This window comes from Martes martes (assembly GCF_963455335.1).
Source record: "Martes martes genome assembly, chromosome: 13".
NCBI lineage: Eukaryota > Metazoa > Chordata > Mammalia > Carnivora > Mustelidae > Martes > Martes martes.
Window position 1 is genome coordinate 16551955 of NC_137901.1, and position 24121 is coordinate 16576075.

Genomic DNA, 24121 nt, shown 5'->3' on the forward strand with positions numbered 1-24121 from the left:
GAGCGTCGTGAGATCAGTCCCTGAGTCCAGCTCCACACTCAATGCAAAGTCTGCTTGAGAGTCTCTCTCTCCCTCTCTCTCTGCCCCTCTCCCCGCTCTTGCTCTCTCTCTCTCTCTCTCAAATAAATAAATAAATAAATAAAATATTTTTAAAAAATTACGAATTTTAGGGGCTTTGGGTGGCTCAGTCGGTTAAGCGGAGGCCTTCAGCTGAGGTCATGATCCCAGGGTCCTGGGATCGAGTCCCGCATCCGGCTGCCTGCTCACAGAGCGTCTGCTTCTCTCCCTCTCTCTGCCTGCTGCTCTTCCTAATCATACTCTCTCTCTCTGTCAAATAAATAAATAAAAATCTTTAAAAAAATTACAAATTTTAAATGCTGATGTGCAAAAAGATTTTTGATTTTTGATTTATTTATTTTTTTAATTTATTTTTTAAAAAATATTTTATTTATTTATTTGACAGACAGAGATCACAAGGAGGCAGAGAGGCAGGCAGAGAGAGAGAGAGGAGGAAGTAGGCTCCCTGCCAAGCAGAGAGCCCAATGCGGGGCTCGATCCCAGGACCTGGGATCATGACCTGAGCTGAAGGCAGAGGCTTTAACCTACAGAGTCACCCAGGCACCCCCAAAAAGATTTTTTAAAGCACAATTCTTTATTTTCTGAAATGAAACTAGCTATCCTCATGAACAAAAAGACTTTCCAGGGACTTTTCACTTGTACAACTCTCCCCTGGGCCCTGAGAGACAACCTGAATTAGCACCATGAACCGGGTGGGGTAAGCAACAGAAGTTTATTCTCTCACATTTCTGGAGGCTGAAAGTCTGAGATAAGATGTTCTCTGAAGGCTCCAGGGAAGGATCCCTTCCAGGCTTCTTTTCTAGCTGCTGGTAAACTCCTTGGCTTATGAGAACATAACCCCAATCTTCAGAAGGCATTCTCCGTGTGAGTGAGTGTGTGTGTGTGTGTCTGTGTGTGTGTAACCACATTTCCCCTTTTCATAAAAATACAGTTATATTGGATTATGGGCCAGCCCTACTCTGGTAAGACTTCGTCTTGAGTTCACTCATTAAAAATTAATAGGGGCGCCTGGGTGGCTCAGTCGGTTAAGCGTCTGCCTTCAGCTGAGGTGGTGATCCCAGGGTCCTGGGATCCAGCCCCGCATCAGGCTCCCTGCTGGGCAGGGAGTCTGCTTCTCTCTCTCCCACTCCCCTGCTTGTGTTCCTGCTCTCTCTGTCTCTCTGTCTCTCTGTCTCTCTCTGTCAAATAAATAAATAAATAAATTTAAAAATTAACATTATTTCCAAACAAGGTCACATTCTGAGGCACTGGGGGTCGCAACTTCAATATATGAAAGCTGTAGCGGTAACAACACCGGGGACTTGCTACGGCTGCACTGATGCATACATCCGCGAACATGGAGCAATATGCAGACGTAAGGCTGGGTAGTATCTAATAACCACCCCAAGATGATCTGGCCCGGAACAGGATCCACTAGCCCAAAAATCTGGGTTGTACTTGAGGAATGAGATGTAGCTCTGAGGGCGGTCGTGGGAGTGGAGAGGCTCCAATTTGGAAACTAACATTCACACAAAAACCTGCGCAAGAAAGTACACAACAGCTCCAGCCTGGAGTCTGCCCAGATGTCCTTCCACAGTGAGCGACTAAACAGGACTGGGGTCCACAAGCCACAGAAGACCACTTAGCATGAGAAAGAGTGGACTCCTGAGAGATGCGGTGATGTGAATGCATTTCCACGGAATCATGCTGAGGAAGAAAGCTAATTCCAAAAGCTTTGGGTTCTCTATGTCTCCGTTTATGTAACATTTTTGAAATGACAAATTGGAGACCCGCAGGACAGATTAGTGCTTGCCAGGGGAGGGGTGATGGCAGGGCGGAGAGTGAGTTGTAGAAAGGTAACGGGAGGGGCTGCGCAGTGTTGACACTGCTTCCAGGGTGCGTGGGGGGCTCAGTCGGTTAAGCAACTGCCTTCAGGTCAAGTCATGATCCCAGAGTCCTAGGGTCGAGTCCTACATCGGGATCCCTGCTCCGTGGGGAGTCTGCTCCTCCCTCTGACCTTCTCCCCTCTCATGCTCTGTCTCTCTCTCAAATAAATAAGTCTTTGGAAAAAAAAAAAAAAGAAAGAAAGAAACTGCTCCTTATGTCAACTGTGGTGATGGATACTCGGACCTACATGGGTGATAAAAGTGTGTGGAACCTAAAACACACACACATTCGCATGCACATGGGCACAAACGTGTTCCAATACGAGTGTAACTGGGAAATCTGAACAAAATCAGAGGGTTATTTCAATGCCAATATCCTGGTTATAATATTGAACTACAGTTTTGCAAAATATTACCTTTAAGAGAAACTGGGCAAAGTGTACAAAGTATCTCTGTATTCTTTTTTTTTTTTTTTTTTTTTGACAGAGAGAGATCACAAGGAGGCAGAGAGGCAGGCAGAGAGAGAGAGGGGGAAGTAGGCTCCCTGCTGAGCAGAGAGCCCAATGCAGGGCTTGATCCCAGGACCCTGAGATCATGACCTGAGCCGAAGGCAGAGGCTTAACCCACTGAGCCACCCAGGTGCCCCTTTCTTTTCTTTTCTTTTCTTTTCTTTTTTTAAAAAGATTGTATTTATGTATTTGAGAGAGAGAGAAGGAGCATGGGGAGGGGCAGAAGGAGAGAGAGAGAGAGAGAGAGAGAAAAGCAGACTCCCTATTAAGCAGGAAGCCTGACATGGGGCTCGATCCCAGAACCCAGAGATCATAACCTGAGCCAAAGACAGACACCCAATCGACTGAGCCACCCAGGGCTCTTTATTATTTCTTACAACTACATGTGAATCTGTAATTATCTCAAGTTTTTCACTTAAAAAAGGAAGAGTTTAACGTATTTGGGAGGGGTAGTGATGAAAGGGATGGGTTCTCTGAGGAAATGACATTTAAACAAAGACATGAAAATTCAAGAGGGTGACAGAATGTGCAAAGGCCCTGAAGCAGCAAAGAGCTTGGTGAGTCCATGGAACTAAAAGAGGTCCAGTGAGACCCAAGTGGGGAGAAGTGAGGTTGGAGGCAGTAGCCAGGCAGAGAAACAGATTATTCTAGACATTTGATCTGCCTGAGAACAGAGACCATGTTTCAGGTGGGAGAGTTCCGTGATTTCTTATGAACTTGGAAAAGACCCCTCAGGGTATTGGAAGGCAGCAAGGATACACGTATAGAGACCATTCAGGCCATGTGGCAATAGGAAAACTATTTCAACATCCATCAAGAAGGAGATTCGGGATGATGAAATTAATTTTGGACCCACCGAGAGGGCATGAGCAGAGGAATACTACACCTCACAGTTGGACTTCTTAATAAATAAAGGGCTCGTTTTGGGTGTCAGCCTCTGGTTCATCAGGAAATACAAAACCAACATTCGGATCCCTGTTGAGGTCTACTAACAACTAAATCCATCAGTCACCTCAACAGCCACGTTAATGCCATAGATTTCTTTCCCTCGATTTCTCTCTGGAAACCACACGCTTACCCAGCAGTACCAGAAATGAGGCAGGCTTGGGGTCACTCCGGTGACACGCCAGGGCCACCAGTGGCATCTTACTATCCCCTGATGGGGTTCATATACCTATAACACATGTCCTTTAACTTTAAACTAGTAAGTGTCATCGTCATCATCATCATCTTCTTCTTCTTTTTCAGATTTTATTTATTTATTTATTTGAGAGCGAGAGAAAGCAAGAGACAAGCACGAGCAGAGGAGGAGGGACAGAGACAGAGGCAGACTTGCCGCCAAGCAGGGAAGCCCCATGCGGGACTGGATCCCAGGACCCGCGCCCCCCATTGTCCCACCAGGGTCGAGACTGGACATAGACGTTCACTGACATCTTCAAAATATGACAGAGTTTCTTGCTTCATACAACTCTTTCCCTCTTTTAACATTTCACCTGTCGTAATCATCGGGAACCTCCGGAAGTCTGGGTGCAAATTCAATCTCTCTCTCAATTTCATCATCCAGAAAACAGTGAAATGTTCTATGGGTGGCATTAAAATCTCTGTGTGATGACTAGTTAGCTCTGGGAGAGCCGTGGCCTCGCTCTCTCCTACACGCACAGAAGTACCCCCAGATTAGGGAGAGGTCATGCGGGGTATGTGCCGTACAGCCCACAGTCATTCGTTCAGACTCCACGGAGGACCTGCTCTTTGGTTTGTTTCCAATATTGTGAACAAGCTCGGAATATCCCCCATTCCCCCGTCATACCTAACAGTGAAACCAGGAGCATTAACTGGGTGCCTTGAGTGGACAGGCAGGTCATGTAAACAAATAAGCAGGAAGGGGTGGGACCGCGGCAAAGTGGACAAGGTGAGCCCCATCCACAGGGGCAGTGCCAGACACTGACTGTCTTCAGGGAGGGCGGTTTTGCAAGAGCTTACAATCTGGATTGATATGTGAAATCCCTTGACTTTTAAACACGTGTGACATATTCTAATTTTTGAGACACTGTCCAGGCAAACAACGTGTCTACTGTAGCCTCCGACCAGCAGGCTGCCTGTTCCTGACTGCTACTAAGTTAAATTGTTTTTTACATTATTCACTTTCTTTTTCTCCAGTCAACCCCAGGAGTTAAGGGGAAAGAAAAGGGCCCTCTCGACAATCTGGTCTGGGTATTTTTTTTTTCTTTTTTTAATTCAAGATCAGCCCCCAGCCTGCCCATTCAGTCTGCTGCTAGCTCAGGCATCATGGGAAATCGCCCGGCAGAGGGACCACAATTTGAAGCTCCCGATTTCCTTTTTCATTTCTATTTATTTCAGCGGTGGAGTCAGAGGAGCAATTATGTTGCTACAGGGATGGCCATTTGTCTTGCCAGGCGAAGAAAGCAGTTAAGGCTAAGGGAGGCCCAGACAAAAGCCAGGAGCAGCATGTCACCGGAGATCCGAGCATCAGAGCTCTGAGCAGGAGAAACGGACCGTTGCTTGCTCTGAAGAGCTCATGGTCTTAAAACTACTGGAAGGTCTTTACATGAGCATCTGAGAAAGGACCAAAACCCAGCAAGTTTGTCCGTACTGGCCGTGGCTAAGTTTTGAAATCGGCATGCCGATCAAACCAGGGTTGGATGAGGTCATGAGAAATGAAGCTCGTGCTTGTTGTAGGCGCTGTTGGAAGTCCATCCCAAATCACCTCCGTCCTCCTTCCTCACCGAGAGTCTTGATTTTGTTTAGGTTCCTGCCCCTCCCACCACATGACTCATTAGTAAACCCTACTCAGGGGAAGTCAGTCCTGGTGGTCAGATTCCCTTCACTAGTGGCAGAGTTAGGGCAAGCACACGACTCGGCTGGTCACTGAGGCGAAGGATTAGAGACCTCGTGGGAAGGATTTACCTTAGGATTCACTTTCATAAGGTGAAGCCTAAAAGGAGATGGCCTCTCTTCTTCCTTTGAATGTCATCATGTTTGGATGTGACACCCGGAACGCCAGCAGCCATACTGTGACCATGAGAGAAGGCAGTTGAAGGACAAATCAGAACTGCTAGCGGCAGAGAGGCGAGATGGAAAAACCCATCTCCTTGGAATATATTTGAGTCACTAAATTAAATTGAACTAAACAACCTTAAATCCCACCTCTCTGTGAGAAAAGAAATCTTTTTATCTTTTATGCAAATTTGAATTCAGGGTTTTCTGTTACTAACAGCCACAGTATCCTACCTGTACAATGTTCCTTCCTGAAAGTCTACAGTAAATCTCTTTTCTATCTGGAGTCAGGTAGAATCATTCACTCATCATCCATCAATGAGCTTAATGAGTCTGCTCACAGGGCCAAAGAATTCCTGCGTGTCCCAGCAATCCCACTTCTGGCCCCCCAAAGGAAACGGAATCCGTATCTTGTAGAGATCATCTGCATTTCCGTGTTGGTACTGGCATTGCTAACAATAGCCAAGATATGCAAACAACTTAAATGTCTGTCAGGGAATGAGTGGAGAAAGAAAACGCAGTGTGCAGAGGAAGTGGACAATTACTCAGCCTTTTTAAAAAAAGATTTTATTTATTTGAGAGACAGTGAGTGAGAGAGCGCACATGAGAGGGAGAAGCAGACTCTCTGCTGAGCAGGGAGCCAGATATGGGGCTGGATCCCAGGACCCTGGGATCATGACCTGAGCCAAAGGCAGACACTTAACAACGGAGCCACCCAGGCACCCCAATATGACTCAGGCTTATAAAGAAGGAAACCCTGTCATTGGTGATGACATGGATGAAAGCGGAGGTCTGTATGCTGATTGATATAAGCCAGACACAGAAAGGCAAAAACTGCACGCTGTCACTTATGAGCAGAATCGAAAGAAACTGAACTGTAAAGAGGCAGAGCAGAATGGTGGTTGTCAGGGGTGGGGGAGGGATGGGAAATACTGGTCAAAGGGCATCAGGTTTCAGTTATGCAGGATGAATAAATGCTGGAGATCTAAGCATGGTGACTATAGCTAAAAATACTGTATTGTATACTTGAAATTTGCTAAGAGGAGATCTTAACTCTCTGCATGGAAGAAAAAGAAAAGAAAAGAAAAGAAAGAAAAGGTCACGTGCAGAGTGATGGATTTATTGACTAGCTTGGCTCCGGTAAGCATTTCACAATGCATATGTATATCAAAACATCCTATTGTGCACCTTAAATAGACACAATTTTTATTTGTCAATTATACCTCCGTAAAGCTGAAAAGAAACAAACAAACAAACAAAAAACCGAACGGACAATAGCAAGGCTATAGGTTCCCTTCCTCCTGGTTTGTTTACCAAGTCCCTCTATTCCGGAAGGAATGTGGGCAGAAGAGTACAAATACACTTCCCACACATCCACACAAACACACGCATCCATGTATAAAGACAGGTGTGACAACAGCACAAAGTGGGTTCTTCTGTGTCGACGGGTATTTGGCAAGTATCGCATCTTGTGTTTACTTTTAGCAATAAAGATGAGAGGCAACCAACAAAACGTGATGTTTATTGCAGCCCCTTGTTTTCAAAGATGAAGGATAGGTGGGGCCCCACAGAAAGCATATTGTCTGGAAATGATGGTTTCCTGGCACTCAACGTTCAGGAGAGACATGGGACAGGACACCTTCCTGTTAAACCTGTTGTCTAGGACTTGTCCAGTCATGTCAGCGTCAACACCCACTATTTCCAGCTCAGTTTCTTCCCGGGATTCAATCTTGTAATAGCCAACATGGTAATCCCTGCCTACCCAACATCCATCCTCTTCTTTTCCTTGTTAGCAGTAAAAGAAATATGGCTATTAGGTGGGGGCGGGGGGGGGGTTGCAGAAGGGCAGGTGGTAACCATGTTCCCTGCTGGAAAAACTACATTTCCCAATATCCTTTGCAGCCAGAACTGATCAGTTCTGACCAAAAGACAAAGGCAGACGATTTCAAAGAGCAGGCAGTATGTGTTTTGTGCCCTCGTTTCACGGCCACGGCAGAAGTGTGGAAGAGTGGCATCTGTTCCCCCAAGAAGGGAGAGCCCAGCCCTCTCCAGAGAGGAGAGGCCACCCCTTGGGGGGGGGGTGTCTCTGGAGACAAAGCTGGGTGAGAGCCACCAGAATCTTCTCTGGTGAAGAAGTGGGGGCAAGAGCAGGACTTGATTACAGCGGCAGAGTGGGAGGACCAAGAACATTCTCATTCTTTCTTTGGAGACTCTCAATCGACCCGTGGTTAAAGCCACCTCTGTGGTCAATCAGGTGTTATGTTCTATAGCTTACTTGGGCCGGGGAGAATGGAAGGAAAACCAGGGGAGAAACACAGAGATGTTTCTGTGTTTTATCGGGATCTAATTAAGGAAATGATTAAGTGGAAAACACAAAGCCCCACGAGGTGAAGCCAAGAGCCCTTCCAGTGCCCGTGACGACCACAGTCTTTCTGCTTTGGGAATGGCAATAGTTTGTCGTGGTGGGTTTCCCTTGAAGAGCTATTTCCAGTTTCTGATTGAAGCAGCCTGTGGCTGAGGAAATGAATAACGTAAATCCCACAATTCGCTTAGATTCCTCCCTCCACATCTGAGCTGGGTTAAAATGCTTTGTGATGAACAAATGTCCCCTGTAGGAACTGGAAGGTGGGCACTGTGGGGCTAGAAACTGTACGACACTGCTTGAAATGCCTGCTTCGTGTGTTCCCGAACCTCGGATCATAAGCACAGACTGCCAAATTGCCCTGAGCAATCCACCCTGTAGCACTTAAAACAAAAAGAGAGAGAGATTGTTTTTAAAAGAACAAATTTGAAGATTATTGCTTTCTTCCTTCTGGATTCCTCCTACTGGTTACCCTGCTTTACTGCAAGGACTTCGGAATATTGTCACCTCTTAAAAGCAATCTTCTCTTCTTGCTCTAGGCACACAAGTCTGGCCTGTGCGCTGTGGGAAAGCCGCCTGCTTTCCCAGAATCCCAGTCTGGATGTTAAGTACCCTCTACAAGAGGAATGGGCAGAAATCAAAGAAAATTCTTTTTTTTTTTTTTAGAGAAAAGGAGAAGGGGATATGTTATCTGTCTCTGACCATATTATTTGAACACCAGCTCCTTTTTTTTTTTTTTTTTGGATAGGGTCCCATAGTCTTAGTCCCATAGTTCCAAAAATAGGATCCTTAAAACTACATTTCCCAGTTTCCCTTGCATCTGGATCCAGACATGTGACCTAGGTTCCACCAATCAGACACAGACATTCAAAACTCTGATACGGAAGTAAGCTAAGGCTGAAGAAGGTCTGGGGAGGAGGGACCCAGCTCTTCAGACACAAGTGGTGGCAGAGGCAGTAGAAGAGAGTGCCAACTTGCCAACTCTCGCAGCTCTGCAGAATGCTTTAGGGATCCCTGGGCAGGTGCTAACCACGTCTTCAACCTGGTCAGGGGCATGGCTTTGATCACCCAACCTGCTAGTTTAGCCTCCAGCCCATTTCTCTGGTCTTCCCTGCCAACTACCTTGTCATAAAATTTCCTTTCCTGCTAAAAGAAACCAAGGAGGTTGCTGTTCTTTGCAGCTAAAAATTGCCGTGTCGAAGCGGCACATGTTTCGATATGTGATAAGCAGAGGAGGGTTCAAGAAAGCTCTTCTAGTAGGGAACAGTCTATCTTTTAAATAAACGGATTCTAAGGCTGACTTGGCCTGGGTACAGGGGAGCCTCACAAGGGTCAGGAGATGTGAGGGAGCTGTTCTCGTCTCTCAGAACACACAGAGGAAAAATAACTGCAGCAAAAACACAAGATCACAGCTACCCTTCTGACATAAGCAAAGAAGTGACCGTCTAGGTGGGGCGGTTCTGAGAGTATAGCCTTACTCTCCCTGCCGTTAGTGTCACCATTCGAGGACAGTTTTCGTCTTCACAAGTGTGCTGTCAGGGGTGAATCCTGGTTGTCGGGGGGCTTACGCCTTGATCCTTAGCTGCCTGGCTGACTGCAGCTGACACAGCTCCGGATCAGGTTGGGAAAGACACAAGGAGAGCCTGGGGAAGAAGTCGGCGTGGTAGGACACTGCTGACACATTTTGTGTAACTCCCCAAGGCTGGCTCTGTGTAAGTTGTGAGTCAACAGGGTTTTGAGAGAAATTTGAAAGAAAACATGACATCTTACGTGGTTCTTTGACAATCAAAACAAGAGCAAGATAAATCTCTTGACTGTTTCAAATGTGATTTCCCTAAATGAAGGAAATCTAAACATATGGCGAGAAGCTTTAAAATCTGCTCATGTGTAAATGTCATGATAAATTTGGAACCAGTGAGTGATAACCAACCGCCAGGCCACGTTCTCTGGAAATGGAAGGGAATCTCTCAGATTCATCTTCTCCTTTTGTTGTGGAGCTAAGTCTGCCTGTGGGGGCCAGGCAGGCTCCTCCCAGACTGGCAGTGAGATTTTGAAGAAAGAGCGCTACTTGCTAGGCTTAAGTATACTGAAAAGCAGGTTAAAAACGAGGTAACGTGGACAACGTTAAATGTTACAGAACATCTGGTGACTCTGGATGTTTGAATCCCAGTTCCATCTACTATGTGACCTTGGCCGAGTCACTGACCTCTCTGACGCTCTTTCCCCATCTAGTAAGTGAGAAGGCTCATTCTCGGCTTATAAACCTATTAGGAGAAGAATACTGATAACATTGGCAAAATACCTGGTCATTGTAAGGGCTAAAGAAACGGGAATTATTATTTTTTTTTTTAAAGATTTTATTTATTTATTTGACAGAGAGAGATCACAAGTAGGCAGAGAGGCAGGCAGAGAGAGGGAGAGGGGAGCAGGCTCTCCGCCGAGCAGAGAGCCCGACGCGGGACTCGATCCCAGGACCCTGAGACCATGACCCGAGCCGAAGGCAGCAGCCCAACCCACTGAACCACCCAGGCGCCCCGAAACGGGAATTATTAAGTGACGAGTGATCCTCTATCTTTGGCCTAGCCCATGCGATGGTAGAGATAAGGGAATATGAGCTTCTAGTTGACGCCTCTGGAAAGGCTCCAAGTCACTACAAGGATTTAGTAAGTGGCCTTCAGAAGGGAGAGTTAAAAACCCAGCCTGCCTTCATCAGCAAGCACACAAGTTCATTATCAAGCTGTTTGTTAACCTCTGCCACATCCTTTCATTTGGAATTGAAATAAGAGGACTACCTGCCCTTTGGACAATGTGCTTAAGTTTTTTATTGTGAATGGTAAGAGGTTGGGAACTAGAATCTAATTGACAAAGAGCTTAGATGTAAAGATCATTAATTGGAAGACACTTTAGGGACAGTTAATCACAGCGAACACATTCAAAACAGAAGATGATGCTTAAAAATCATGAATTTAGTGAAGGCTGAAGGATACAAGAATAGTTAAGTGTTTTTGCACGAGGGAAATCTTGTTGAAGATCCAGTAGAACTGATGCCCGTAGGGTTTTGCTTTGCTTCGTTGAGAGAGGCCGTTGCTGTCCTGGTTAGTTCAGCTGGGGGTTCCTTCCTGCACGTTGAGAACCTGGAGCAGAGAGTCCACCAACTTAAAAAATATTAAAAAGACGGAAGCAAACATAGTTAGCGATCCTGAAGTCTACTGCTAGAGGCAAACACATTCCCAACAAACCACTGCATCACTTGGGAGCTCCTTAGAAAGGCAAATTCCTAGGTCTACCCCAGACTAGTGAGTTGGAAACTCTGGGGATGGAGGCTAGGGATCTGGGCTTCCAGAAATCCTCTGGGTGATTCTGAGCATGTCTATAGCTCACAGCTGTCCTGAGAGAGAGAGAGGGAGGGAGAAACTGACTTCCTCTCTTTCTGGAGCCACTGAATGTTTGGTTCTTTTCGTTCATATTAGCTTAACTTGTTTCCTGATATGACTATTCAGGTCTATTTTGACCAACATTGGAAATTAAATGTATGATCGTCAGGAATTTGTTACTAAAGTGTCAGCAGGGCAAGGGAACTATTAGTGAATACGGAATCTCAATTCTTACTTCGCTTACGTCGGCAACGCCCCATTGCACAAATCAAAGCTAGTTTACGAACCACACGATTGCACATTATGAAGCCACGACGGCAAGGGGTAGTAGTGTGCAACCCAGAAACAGGGGCCAATCTGGATTTCCGCCAAGTCTGAATTTATTGTGGCTTGCTCTGTGGCTTCTATTCACATTCAGACTGAAGAAAGAATGAGTAGTTGTAATGTTAAAATACGTCTTTGTTCCCATATCGCACCCTTTATATGCTGAGATGAGAAAACCCTTTCAACCAGATTCAAGCTTATTACCCTTTTATGCCTTCCAAGATTCTCTGCCCCTTCAGGTGCCCCAGTGGCCAGACCCGCCACTTGTTTCTAATAAAGGAATTACTGAAAGTCTCAGGCCAGTTACTACCTGCTCAACTGTTTTGACCAGGTGCTAATGAGGCCAGGGCCTGGGGTTCAATTCCCACACAGACCCATTAGTTTTGCTTTCCTTCATGTGCCCGGGCTGCACCACAAAGTGTCACCAGCCTGCCTGAAGATGCTTCCATCCATCTTGCAATACGAGCCACTGGTCATAAAGGGCGGGCAGAGGGGGAGATGGGTGAGGATCTGTGAAACCCCCACATTGGCTCAAAATACTGAATCTGCGCTGTTTGGCTCAAGGGAATGGAAGTAACGCTACAAGGAAAAAAGGAGTTGGTAACCTAGAAAGATCGAGGTCCCAGAGGTGGGAGAGAGGGGCCTGTTATTGGGACAGGGGGAGCTATATTTGAGGTGGGGGTGACTTCACTCTAGTCCTTCATAGCGACTGTTAGGGTAATTGGGGCATTTTTAGTTATTCTCAAATATATGTTGCTACTTTTCTTATATTTGGAACTTCCTTTGGAGAGTTTCATATATTAAGATATAATATATTAATATAATATATTAAGATATAAAACCTTTCTATACGCTGATTTGATGGGACAGTGGAGCCATCCCTTAAAATTGAGGGCAAACTCACACATTTACTTCCTTTCCATAACACCCTCTACAGTGCACTCCCTGGGCCCCTTTCTTCCTGGCCACCAAATAACAGAAAACAAACAAACAAACAAAAGCTGCAAAGAACCATGGTCTATGTCCAAATTACAAAAGGAAACCGAAGGCCAACTTCAACCTTCACTGAAACTCAAGATAATCCACAGCTCTATCTAGGATTACAGAATAGGCCCCGGCGCTGGCTTGAACACTGTTTCATGTGATAGAAACCATTGGGTCACAGTTTCATTAATTTTGTGTGATAAGGGGTACTGTTAAAAGATGAAGGTTAACCTTGAAAATGATTGTCCGTGATTGCTAATAATGTTCCGGAGCTCGTTTGCCATGATACAGTAGTCTAGACTCAGTGCACATTTGCACAAATCTTTTCTGAATTTAAGTAAATATCTTTGCCACCAAAACATAGGAAGATGCTCAGAGTTTCTGATTACAGCTCTGGGAGATTTGGCAACAGGACTTCATGTTTTTTTACTAAAATGGGAGAGGAGAGCATATGTGGATAGTTTTTAATTTTAAGAAAAGTCCTTCAGCCTTTGAAAATTCCTGCTGCTACTTCTGGCAATGCTCGGCTAGGTTATTAAACTTCTTTCTAACGCCGAGTGATATATGGGTTTCTCATAGAACCATTCTCTTGGTACACCCGCTTTGTGAATAAGAAAACTGTAAGATGTGTTCAATTTGCCTATCAACATTCTTTCACTAAGACGGAATTTCTATAGCAAGAAGAGTGATAAACTCTTGGCCTATGCAACAACTACACTAACTGTTCAATTTTTTCATATCGCTGGGAAATATATCCTAAAGAACGGTACCAATGTGTGCAGTAAATAGTTCATTATTTGACTAAGGTGGAACGAAATGCGGGGTACCCGGGTGACTCAGTCAGTTGGGCATCTAACTCTTGGTTTCAGCTCAGGTCAAGATCTCAGGGTGGTGGGATTGAGCCCCACACCGGGCTCCCTGCTCGGCGGGGAATCTCCTTCCCAGGCTCTTTCTGCCCCTCCCCACCTCACACGTACTCTCTCTCTCTCAAATAAGTAAAGTCTTAAAAAAAAAAAAAAAGGTAGAATGAAATGGGATGGGCCTCATAAACTTATAAAAAGAAGAAACACAAAACATAAAAAGATACAGTAGAGGGACGCCTGGGTGGCTCAGTTGGTTGGGCAGCTGCCTTCAGCTCAGGTCATGATCCCAGCGTCCTGGGATCGAGTCCCACATCGGGATCCTTGCTAGGCGGGGAGCCGGCTTCTCCCTCTGCCTCTGCCTGCCACTCTGTCTGCCTGTGCTCGCTCGCTCGCTCTCTCTAACAAATAAATAAATTAAAAAAAAAAAAAGATACAGTAGAAAATCGAGGCCTGACTATAAAAAGATGACTGTTTCTCCCGAGTCACATGAACACTAATAAATATTGTCCCCATGACACATTCCCTGTGACTGCCCACTCCATCCACCCCATGCTACAAGCACTCAGATGGAGCTGTCCTTTCATAATTGGCTTCACAGCGTACAGAACAGTCTTCTGAATATGACAGGAAAACTCTGATTTTTAAGGAAGGAGCTGAATCTTTATTCTTCAAAAAGATTTAGGGGTGCTCGGGTCGCTCAGTCAGTTAAGCGTCTACCTTCAGCTCAGGTCATGATCCCAGAGTCCTGGGATCGAGCCCCCTGGTACCGGGGGAATAGGGGTGGGGGGGGAGTTGGGGGGGGGGCGCTGGGTCCCTGCTCAGCAGGGAGCCTGCTTCTCCCTCTCTCCCTCTGCCCCTCCCCAGCTTGTGTGTGCGCATGCTCTCTCTCTCTCTCTCTCTCTCCCTCTCTCTCGCTGACTCTCTCTCAAATGAATAAATAAAAACTTAAAAATATTTATTTATTTGAGAGAGCGAGAGAGGCCGAGGGAGAGAGAATCTCAACAGACCCCCCACTGAGCACAGAGCCCGAGAGGAGCTCGATGGGGAGCTCGATTCCAGGACCCTGAGATCATGATCTGAGCCAAAATCAAGGCTCAGTCACTTAACCAACTGAGCCACTCAGGTGCCGCAGGAGCTGAATTAAAAACAAAAAACAAAAAACATTCTAAGGTTATGCAGAGCCAGGGTTGGGGGAATAAAGCAACTCAAAGTGGATACTGAAATTTCACTCCAAAGGGCAATGAGCTGCGAGCGTAAGTCCATTTCAGTGTTTGTAAAACCGCGTTAGGGATTTTGTGGTGGTGACCCATCGGGGTTACCCCTCAGACAAAGGAGAAGGTGTTGCTCTAGGACATCCCCCCACAGGAAGGCCAGCAAGTCACCTACCAAGAAAAGGCCAGGGGCTGGGAAGTCCACCCCAAATTCCCAGAGCCCTCAGGGCCCTGTAAGCCACCAACAAAGAAGGGAGCTGGTTGTGACCCCAGTAGTCCAGGCACGGGCAAGAGAATGGCTCGGGGCTTTGTACACAGTGGCTGCTTGTTTTTGTATCGGTGCGTTAAATACAGATTTTCTTTCTGAATGAAGGCTACTAGAGATCTCCTCCCTAGGGGCTTGACGCAACAAGAGAACTTTCCATTTGTGTTTAGCATCGAAAATCCACAGTAGACCAAAGCGCCGTGAAACAATCCACTGTAGACCAAAGCGCTGTGAAACACAGAGCCTCCCTCCAGAGAAGCCGGCTGAGGCTTGGCTAAACCAGCTCTGAACCTCTGCAAAGGGGATATCAATCGAAGAGTTGATCACCAGGAAAGAGAGAACGGGCCAGCTCCCCAAGCTCTGTGAGTGAAACACAATATTGTTATTGTCCACGAGGACCCCCCGTTCCCCAGCAGATGCTTCACGTGGCAGCCGACTGTCCTCGGAGCTGGCGTGGGCTCCAGCTCTGCTCTCACCAGTGAACAGCTATGTGAGAGAGAGAGAGAGAGTAATCGAATTTTCTTGAATCTTCCTCCAAGACTGCTGCAAGCATGCGCAGAGACGGTGCAGGCAAACTGCTTTGCCCGGTGCTTGGATTATGACAATCCCTCAACAAAAGTAGCTATCCTTAGTGTTACTAGAATTGGGATGATTGTTTTTGCTTTTTATATAAATTTCATGGAAACTACTTAAAGGTTAACGAGAATCACTTGGTTTTCGGTTGCCTTGTTTTCCTATAAATTTTTTTCTCTCTTTCACCCCATCCCATTCATCTCTTTCATCCCCTAAGCAATGCCAGTTTGGTATAATTCCTCTCTTCTACATAATAACTCTTCTACCAGAGCATACACAGGACAAATCAGTTGATTAGATAGCTATGGTCACCAAAACCAGAGTGCTCTCTTTTTCTTTTCTTTTTCTTTTTTTTTTTAAGATTTTATTTATTTAGGGACACCTGGTGGCTCAGCTGGTTAAGCATCAGCCTTCAGCTCAGGTCATGACCTCAGGGTTCTGGGTTTGAGTTCCACATCGGACTCCTTGCTCAACAGGAAGCCTGCTTCTCCCTCTACCTGTCGCTCCCCCTGCTTGTGCTCTCTCTCTGATGATTAAATAAATAAAATCTCTTTTAAAAAGGTTTTATTTATTTATTTGATGGAGAGAGAGCACAAGCGGGGGGAGCAACAGAGGGAGAGGGAGAAGCAGGCTCCTCACGGAGCAGGGAGCCCGAGGCAAAACTCAATCCCAGGATAAAAAGCTTCTACACAGTGAAGGAAACAGTCAACACAACTAAAAGGAAGCCTAGGAATGGGAGACTGTGTTTCCAAATGACATATCTGATAAAGAGCTAGTATCCGAAACCTATAAAGAATTTATCAAAAGGAACACACAAAACTCAAATAGTCCACGTAAGAAATGGGCAGAAGACGTGAGTTGATACTTTTCCAAAGAAGATATCCAGATGGCCAACAGACACATGAAAAGATGCTCAACATCACTCGGCATCAGGGAAATATAAACCAAACCACAATGAGATACCACCTCACACCTGTCACAATGGCTAAAATTAACAACCTAAGAAACAACAGGTGTCGGCAAGGCTATGGAGAAAGGGGAACCCTCTTGCACTGTTGGTGGGAATGTGAACTGGTGTAACCACTCCGGAAAACCGTATGAAGTTTCCTCAAAAAGTTAAAAATAGAGCTACCCTACCACCCAGCAATCACTCTACTAGGTATTTACCCAAAGGATACAAAAATAAAGATTTGAAGGGGCACATGCCCCCCAATGTTTGTAGCAGCATTCTCAACAATGGCCAACTACGGGAAGAGCCCAAATGTCCATCAAGTGATGAACAGATAAAGAAGATGTGCTATACACACACAGTGGAATATTACTCAGCCATCAAAAAGAATGAAATCTTGCCATTTGCAACCACGTGGCTGGAGCTAGAGTCTATTCTGCTAAGTGAGATAAGTTAGTCAGAGACAAATACCATATGATTTCACTCACATGGGGAATTTAAGAAACAAAAGAGATGAACATATGGGAATGGGGAGAAAAGGAGAGAGAGAAAAAACCATAAAAGACTCTTAATGATAGGGAACAAACCAAGAGTTGATTAAGGGAGGTGGGTAGGGGAGGGGCTCGATGGAGGATGGGCATTAAGGAGGGCATTTGCTGTGATGAGCACTGAGTGTTGTATGTAAATGATGAATCACTGAATTCTACTCCTGAAAGCAATATTGCACTGTTTGGTAATTAAAATTTAAATAAAATTTAAAGCAAACAAAGAAACATAGGGATTGACTCAAATAATGTCCAGCCTCCCTTAAATATTCTGGGAGAATCCCACCAATGCATAATCGCTAATAAGCATGATTACTGATAAAACTAATTGGGGTTTGGAACCAACACCCCTTCGATTCTCTAAGAGGAAAAATCATCTATTATGTTGAAAGGAAATTACACAGGAAGTATCCACTCATTTCTCAGCGTGAATTGGTGTCAGCCTAATTAAGTGGCTTGAAAGCTCGCACCATAAACAATCTTATTCTTCTGGGTTCGAAACTAACCTCCTTCCAACTGTCCCCCAACACCTCCACCTCCCACCCTACCCCACCCCTTCGCTCCCTCCCACCCAGTACATTATACCTTTAGGTTTTGAACCTAGGACGTTAAAGTTGCTGTCATCCTGGTAATCCCAAGCAGACGGGCGAATGCCCAGGGGTGCCCTTTGAGGTGACTGATGACTTCCGGTCCCCTTTGCCTCTAGGAGATTTAGCAAATTCTTCGCAGCTTCTTCCCACCAAAGGTGCTCCTGCAGCTGCCGCTCCAGGCTCCCTCCTTCATAAACAGATGGGGACTCTCCAGCGCTCTTCTTCCCCATTAAGTGCCCTGTGAAAACAAACACAGGAACAGACTACCACCCATGGAACGCAGGGGACCGAACCAACAAGACGTTTCAGAGGACACCAATTTGGTTTCCATTACTTCCTCCGAAGTGCAGAATAATAGCATTTTATGATCAGACGCTAGTTCATAAATGACGGACATCTTCTGCTCCCTGTTCAGAGTGTGCAACTAGCTGGACACAATCTGCAGCCATAGCACCTCGGCTAACCAGCTGGATGACCTCGGCCAAGGGTTGAGCATCCCCAGTCCTCCATTTTCTCAACTCTACAACAAACAGGTCGGACAAGAGGCAACCTAAGGAGCCTTCCATAAGGACAGTGCTGTCACCAGTTCTACTCCCAGCTGAATAATGGAGGTTAAACATCTCCCTGAGTCACTTCTCAATTGTTGATGAAAAGAAGAGCCTCGGTGCTTTTCTTCGTTGTGATTAAAAAAGATGTTGGTTTCCTCTGGGCTCTAATACAAATGTACCGATGGAATTTTTCATTTCAACTTTCTTAGAATTTTGGCAGAGACTGCATCTAGGAGTTGTCACCTAGAAACTCGTTTGTTGAGTAAATAATGAAAAACAAGGTGAAAACAAGTTCTGAGCAACCCTTCTCAGCCACATAAATGCAGAATTTTCGCCTGGATGTCTAAAAGGGTCAGTGAAAGACTACCAGTGGTTCCAGGGAGGAGGACTTGCCATAAAAATGACCAAAAGTTGCCATGTGAGGGGCACCTGGGTGGCTCAGTGGATTAAATCCTCTGCCTTCGGCTCAGGTCATGATCTCAGGGTGCTGGGATCAAGCCCTGCATCGGGCTCTCTGTTCAGCAGGGACCCTGCTTCCCCCACTCTCTGTCTGCCTCTCTGCCTACTTGTGATCTCTCTCTGTCAAATAAATAAATAAAATAAAATAAAAAAAAGTTGCCATGTGGGAGGCCAGGCCATTAAATGGAGAAATCCGTGTCTGCAAGTGGGGCTAGCCACAGGGTCAGAAGTGGGTACGGAGTCCAAGGTCTGCATTCTTAACACCTTAGCTCCTTGCTAATAATACCCACATTATCTTATTTTACTTTCCTCTGTGTTTTTCTTCCCCATCTCTCAGCAATTGGATTTTACAATACTTTTAGACTCCTAATACTAGTAAAACTATGATGTGTTCGATTTAAAGCTCTCAAGGAAAACTCTTTGTGGTTCCAATGTTGTCTGGCATTAGAAGTATTTAAGGCAAACTTCGTGGGAATAATGTTTGACAGACCTCAACCACTTAAAATGGCAAGAGCTGCATCCGACAGCAGAGAAGCCTTCCCCGTGACTTTATTGTTGGCGTGTGTTTATAGGATGTTTCCTTTGATCTGCTCCACAAGGAGTTTGATGCAAATGAGGTTTGCCAAAGGCCACCCACGTGTCAGCAAAGATTCTAGGATTAAAATGAGCTCACAGACCGGACTCTACTATGTTATACTGTTTGGAATGGTCTTTGAACTTCCTAAAAATATAAGGCAGGTAGGAATCACTCTGGGATCTGGAAATAAGGGTAAGGTCTGCAAAAGCGTCTCTTGATGTTATCAAAAGAAATAGGGGTCATATACCAATGTATCATGACTCATGATGTGACTCAGAAAAATTTATTCTGTGGGCATTGGGGAGCCTTAACATGAGGTTTTACTGCCTTAAAGTGTGAGCGAGGACCTGGCAAGTCATTTATGACATGACATCTCATACAATTCCAAGACCTCACTGAGGACACGGTCCCAACTGAAGGATCGCACTCCCAAAGGACCGGCTCGTTCGTTATCTGCTTGGTCAAGTTGGTGTCCAGATATCCATGAAATCCCCTGGCTTTTAGTCATAGTGATGATTATGAGGCGCACCTTTCCAGGAAGCAGTGAGGCATTTGGATTTATTTGAATGGAGGAAATTGAATCATGACAATGGGAAAGCAGGATTAGAACCTGATGCTCCAGTAATGACCTCGGTCACTCCTACCCTCCCTCACCGCTCTCATCTAGTTAGGATGCAAGAAATGAGAAAGATGCTATGGCCAATGACGCAGAGGGACAATGGCGATGTTTTTACAAATGAAAACTCTATTCTTGTCATGCCTGAATAATTTGGCCGACTTTTATAAAATGGGAAGACGAAGTAACCCTCCATTCTGTGATTGATTTAATATAGCTCCTCGTGACAGCATACAGATCTGCATATTGGGTGGGTGGGTGGTGTGGTCCGACCCCAGCCCCAGATCCAAACACTGGTCATTAAGGGAAGTGCACCATCTCTAACATCCCAAGAAACACACTGCCTGGGTCCTATTTCATTTTCACTTTGGAGCTGGCCACTACCCACCAAATAATCGTTTCCATGACAACACGGATGCCCACTTCCACTTCTCCCATCATCGTTTGTTATGTGCCCGTATCATAGTAATAGAGATCTCAGCATAGACAAAGGACAGGCCCTTGAAAAAAAAAAAAAAAAAACAAAAAACAAAACCTTGCCCAGAAGTTAAAAAAAAATTAATTAATTAAATAAAAGCTTCCGACCCTTTTAATCACGTAAAAATACCACTACCACAGCAGGCTTGAAACATAAATGAATTTTCTTGAACTCAAAATGTGAAGATCACCCCAACTTGGGAAAATCTCCATTAAGACATAGAGTGTCCAGCACTTCTGAGAGCTAATTTTCCTGGAGTGATCTCTACACCACATTTCACAGTTTCTGGGACAGCACTCCCACGGAAAGCCATTCTACAGCTGAACATCAGTGTTCCAGAATTCAATCTTCCAGGACATTTGTGACATCAATGTTAGAGGCATGACCAGGAGCATTTCATGGGAGCAGAGGCGACAGTTAACAGTAGCAGCACTGACCTGTATTTTCATACCTATATTTTGCACAAACAAAACATTTCCAGAAACATCAAGCCAGACAAGAATTTAAGTTTTCCATCTGTTGACTTGCTTTCCATTGCCACGCCATGCTTCTCTCAGCTGCAAGAAGCAATTCCCTTAACAAACCTGCAAATTTGTGCTGACAGCTTCCTCATGGACAGCAATATGTAGCTTTGGTTTGATATAATTAAAACTAAACTGAGTGTCTTCAGTGATTGAGGAGGACAGGCATTTACTTAGGAGAGTGGAAGGCTAAATTTAAAATCTAACAACATCGTTCCTGCTTAAGAGCGCTCCGATTCCTACAGAGAGCACGTCTCTCCAAAGCAAACTTTTTCTCAATCACATGTTATTTTAGACCCAACTGTGATTTTCTACTTCACCTCCCTCGGTCTCTTGTTCTCCATCAACTCTGCACAGCCGGCCAAGAGAGAAAAAGGGAAAAGAGTGTATTCGAGAACACATAGGAAAAGAAAATTGGGGGTTGCCACTGGTCGGTGTGCTCTTGGATGAGGAATGCCCAAGCATCACCAGGCAGGGTGTTTCAATGCCAGACCCCCTGAATCCCCCGGAGACAGGTGCGCTGGGAAACTAGAGCAATCAGGGTGGGGTTGCCACAAAAACATGATTCGAGGGGCCCAGATGATTCTCTTGTCCTGCTTTTGGCCTCTAAGGGTTGCCTAGTAATAAGCCTTTTAATCCAAAAATATGAGGAGCGAAAAGAGGTTGGACATCTGGGACTTTCATTCCACCTTTCCAGCCCACTGGCTGGTGGCTGGACTGGACAATGGCCACTTGGTCTAAATTCCCAGAAGTCCTTTCAAAGCATGAATTTCAGGTTGGGCTTTGGAATGCCTTGTAAATATCCTTCTCCCTTTGAGGGCGGGGTTTTTCCTCTTCACCCCACCGAGCCTCTTCTCTCCGTGTTCCCAGTGTCCCCTCACACATCACAAATACTTTCATCCCCGGGGCCGCCAGGACTCGGCAAAGGATTCCTCCAGCGGCAACGGAGACTAGCCTGTTGGCAGCCCCGAGTCCTGGATTTCTCTGCCAGAGGATATGCAACACCGAGGAGCTGAGGCCGTGACCGTTCAGCCTCCCCTCTTCCCATGAACGCGTCCCGGTCCTCGCACCATCTGGACTCGGCTGGTATTCGGCTTAGCAAGGATCTTTCCAACACACCCTCCCCCACTCTGAGTAGATGGCTAAGGGAACAGTGAAAGGAACACCACCCGCACCAGCACCACTACCCCTTAAACCTCTTTGGGGTCGACCAGCTTCTGGGAAGTGTTGGGGCCGCGGTAGCTGGCTACCTGGGGAGGCTTCGGAGGCAGCTGGAAGCTTGGCATCCGCCAGACAGAGGCTATGCTGGGCGCGGGGGAGAGCCCCGGAGGGACGATGGGTGGGCGCTACCCTCCCGCCAGGTGCGGGAAAGCTGTGGGTTCGCGCCCCGCCGGCCGCCCCACCGCCCTCCCCACCGCCGCCGGGCTTCCGGAGCCCGGCCTGGAGGCCGGGACGTGTGGGCAGAGGGAAGCCGCAGATCTAGAGACGGAGGACTGCGGGGTCTCGGGGACGGCGAGGCCGGGATCGGCGTGGGGAGCCCGCTCCCGGAGCCTGCGAGAGGGAAGGAGGGAGGGCTGGGCCAAAGGGCAGGGGAGAGGAAATCGCCACCGTGGCGGAAGGACTGAGGGAAGTCAGGAGAGCCACAGACAAGGGGCGGCATCCCGGGCGCGCTCGCTGAGAAACCCGGGACCCCAGGACGGGCTCCCACACCTGTGGCTTTGCGCGGCGCCCGGGGCGCAGCCCGCGTCCGGCTCCTGGCGGTCGGAATCCCGGGGCTCGGGGACGCGCTCGGGGACCTGGCTCCCTACGTCGTTCAGGGACAGAACCGTGCGAGACAAAGCTACCCTCAGGAAAGAAGGAGGTGTGGGGTAGGCGAGAGGGCAGGTCGGCCGGTTCGGAGAGCCGGCCCGGGTGCTCCCGGGAAGAGGGAGGCGAGAGGGAAAGGACCACGACGCAGGCTGAGGCTGCTCGGGGACCGACGGCCTCCCGGGACCGGCAAGGGGGTGGGGGCGCGGGGGGCGGCGTGGAGCTTGGGGAGAGCCGAGTGCAGAGGTGGCGGCACAGGGCTGGGGTCCCGCCGAGGACTGGAGCGCGCGGGACACTCACCCACCGCCCAGTGGTTGCCACGCGGGTACATCTTGTCCAGCACGGTCCCCGCGCCCGCCGGCACCGGGGCGGCCGGCCCCCGGGGCGCCTGGCAGAGGACCAGCGCCAGCAGGACCAGAGGGAGCTCGCGGCCGCGCATGGTCCCGGCGGGAAGCCCTTGGAGCGCGCGGTGAGGCCGGCGGAGCGCGCTCTCCCCGCGGAGCAGTGGCGCGAGGACCCGGACCCGGAGAGCGTCGCCGCCGCGCCCGCGCCGCTGCCGCCGCCGCCGCCTCCACGAGGCCCGGACTTTATAAGGCTGCCCGGGCGGGGGGGGGGGCCGGAGGACGGGCCGGGGGGCTCTTCTCCCGCCGCCCCGAGCGCTCTGACGTCTCCCTGCGGCGCTGGGACAGCAGTCGCCGAAAATCATCCATCTTCCGGCCGAGGGAGGGGAAAGGCTGCGCCCACGGCCCCTCTCGACCTGCCCTCGTAATCCTGTCCGTCCGGGCCCCGCTGGATTAATTCTGCCCGTCCTCGACGCCTCCGCTCCAACACGATTTCACCCCGGGGTTCTGCCGGGTGAGCAGCCCTCGGATCCTGCGAGGGGCAGTGGAGCCCCCGCGGCCGGCCGGATCCCGGGGTGGGGCTGGGGAAGAAGCCCGGAGGAAGGACGCCCTCAGGCTGGGCTTGGCTGGAGGCGGTCGGAACCAGGATAGCAAGGGACTTCGCATTCTCACACCTTTCCCCCTCGGTGGACCACCTCCCTCCTCAGGGTCCCAGCCCACCGACCTCCAAACCCTCGCGTCCCTCTTACAGACGGAACCCCCCGCCTTCTCACCACCACCACCACCACCACCACTCACACCTCATCCCACCCCTAAAAGGGCAGTTCGGAGATGCCCTTGGCCACCTGTCTGATGAGATGCAGGTCGCAGCGGGGAGGATATGTTATGTGAACAGAACTAAAAAGAGTTTTATTATACACCTGGCCCCTTTCCTAAGCATATTGCTTCCACGAAGAAGCTGCTTTTGTGCAGATTTCCCTAGGCGGCGTCTACCAGAAGGCTCGCACCGTCCCTAAACTGCTACTCACACGCCTCTCTAGAGCCGCTCAGCTTCCCTCTGCTACTTCTGTTCTCAGATGTGAAGAATGGTCAAGGGCCCAACTCCCACGATTCCCAATGCCGTGGACTCGAAGGGGATGAGCATCATAGCAATGCAACAATAAACAAACTGGAGACTGCTGTTGCCCACCTTTAGGCAGCTCTGGGGGCGTTTGAGCGCTCCTACAGGGCTGGTGACCTGTCTCGCTGGTGGGTCCCTGATGGGTCCC

General features: G+C 47.7%; 1 protein-coding gene across 1 annotated transcript; it reads right to left on the reverse strand.

The window, feature by feature from the left end:
- Positions 1-10633: 10633 nt before the first annotated feature.
- On the reverse strand, positions 10634-23387 carry GRP (gastrin releasing peptide). The gene is made up of 3 exons (XM_080822211.1): positions 22813-23387; positions 17503-17745; positions 10634-10984 (listed from the first exon to the last, which is right to left on the reverse strand). The coding sequence occupies exons 1-3, from the start codon at positions 23216-23218 to the stop codon at positions 10926-10928; spliced, it is 708 nt and encodes a 235-aa protein (XP_080678337.1). The 5' UTR covers positions 23219-23387; the 3' UTR covers positions 10634-10925.
- Positions 23388-24121: the final 734 nt, after the last annotated feature.

What these genes read in the sequence shown, in the direction of transcription:
- GRP (XM_080822211.1), bottom strand. Translation starts at nt 23,218, where the DNA reads ATGATTTTCGGCGACTGCTGTCCCAGCGCCGCAGGGAGACGTCAGAGC. An exon ending in TGGCAACCACTGGGCGGTGG is followed by an intron (nt 17,746 to 22,812) that starts GTGAGTGTCCCG and finishes TTGTTTTCACAG; the next exon opens with GGCACTTAATGGGGAAGAAG. An exon ending in CCTAGGTTCAAAACCTAAAG is followed by an intron (nt 10,985 to 17,502) that starts GTATAATGTACT and finishes ATATTTTTTAAG; the next exon opens with TTGGTGGACTCTCTGCTCCA.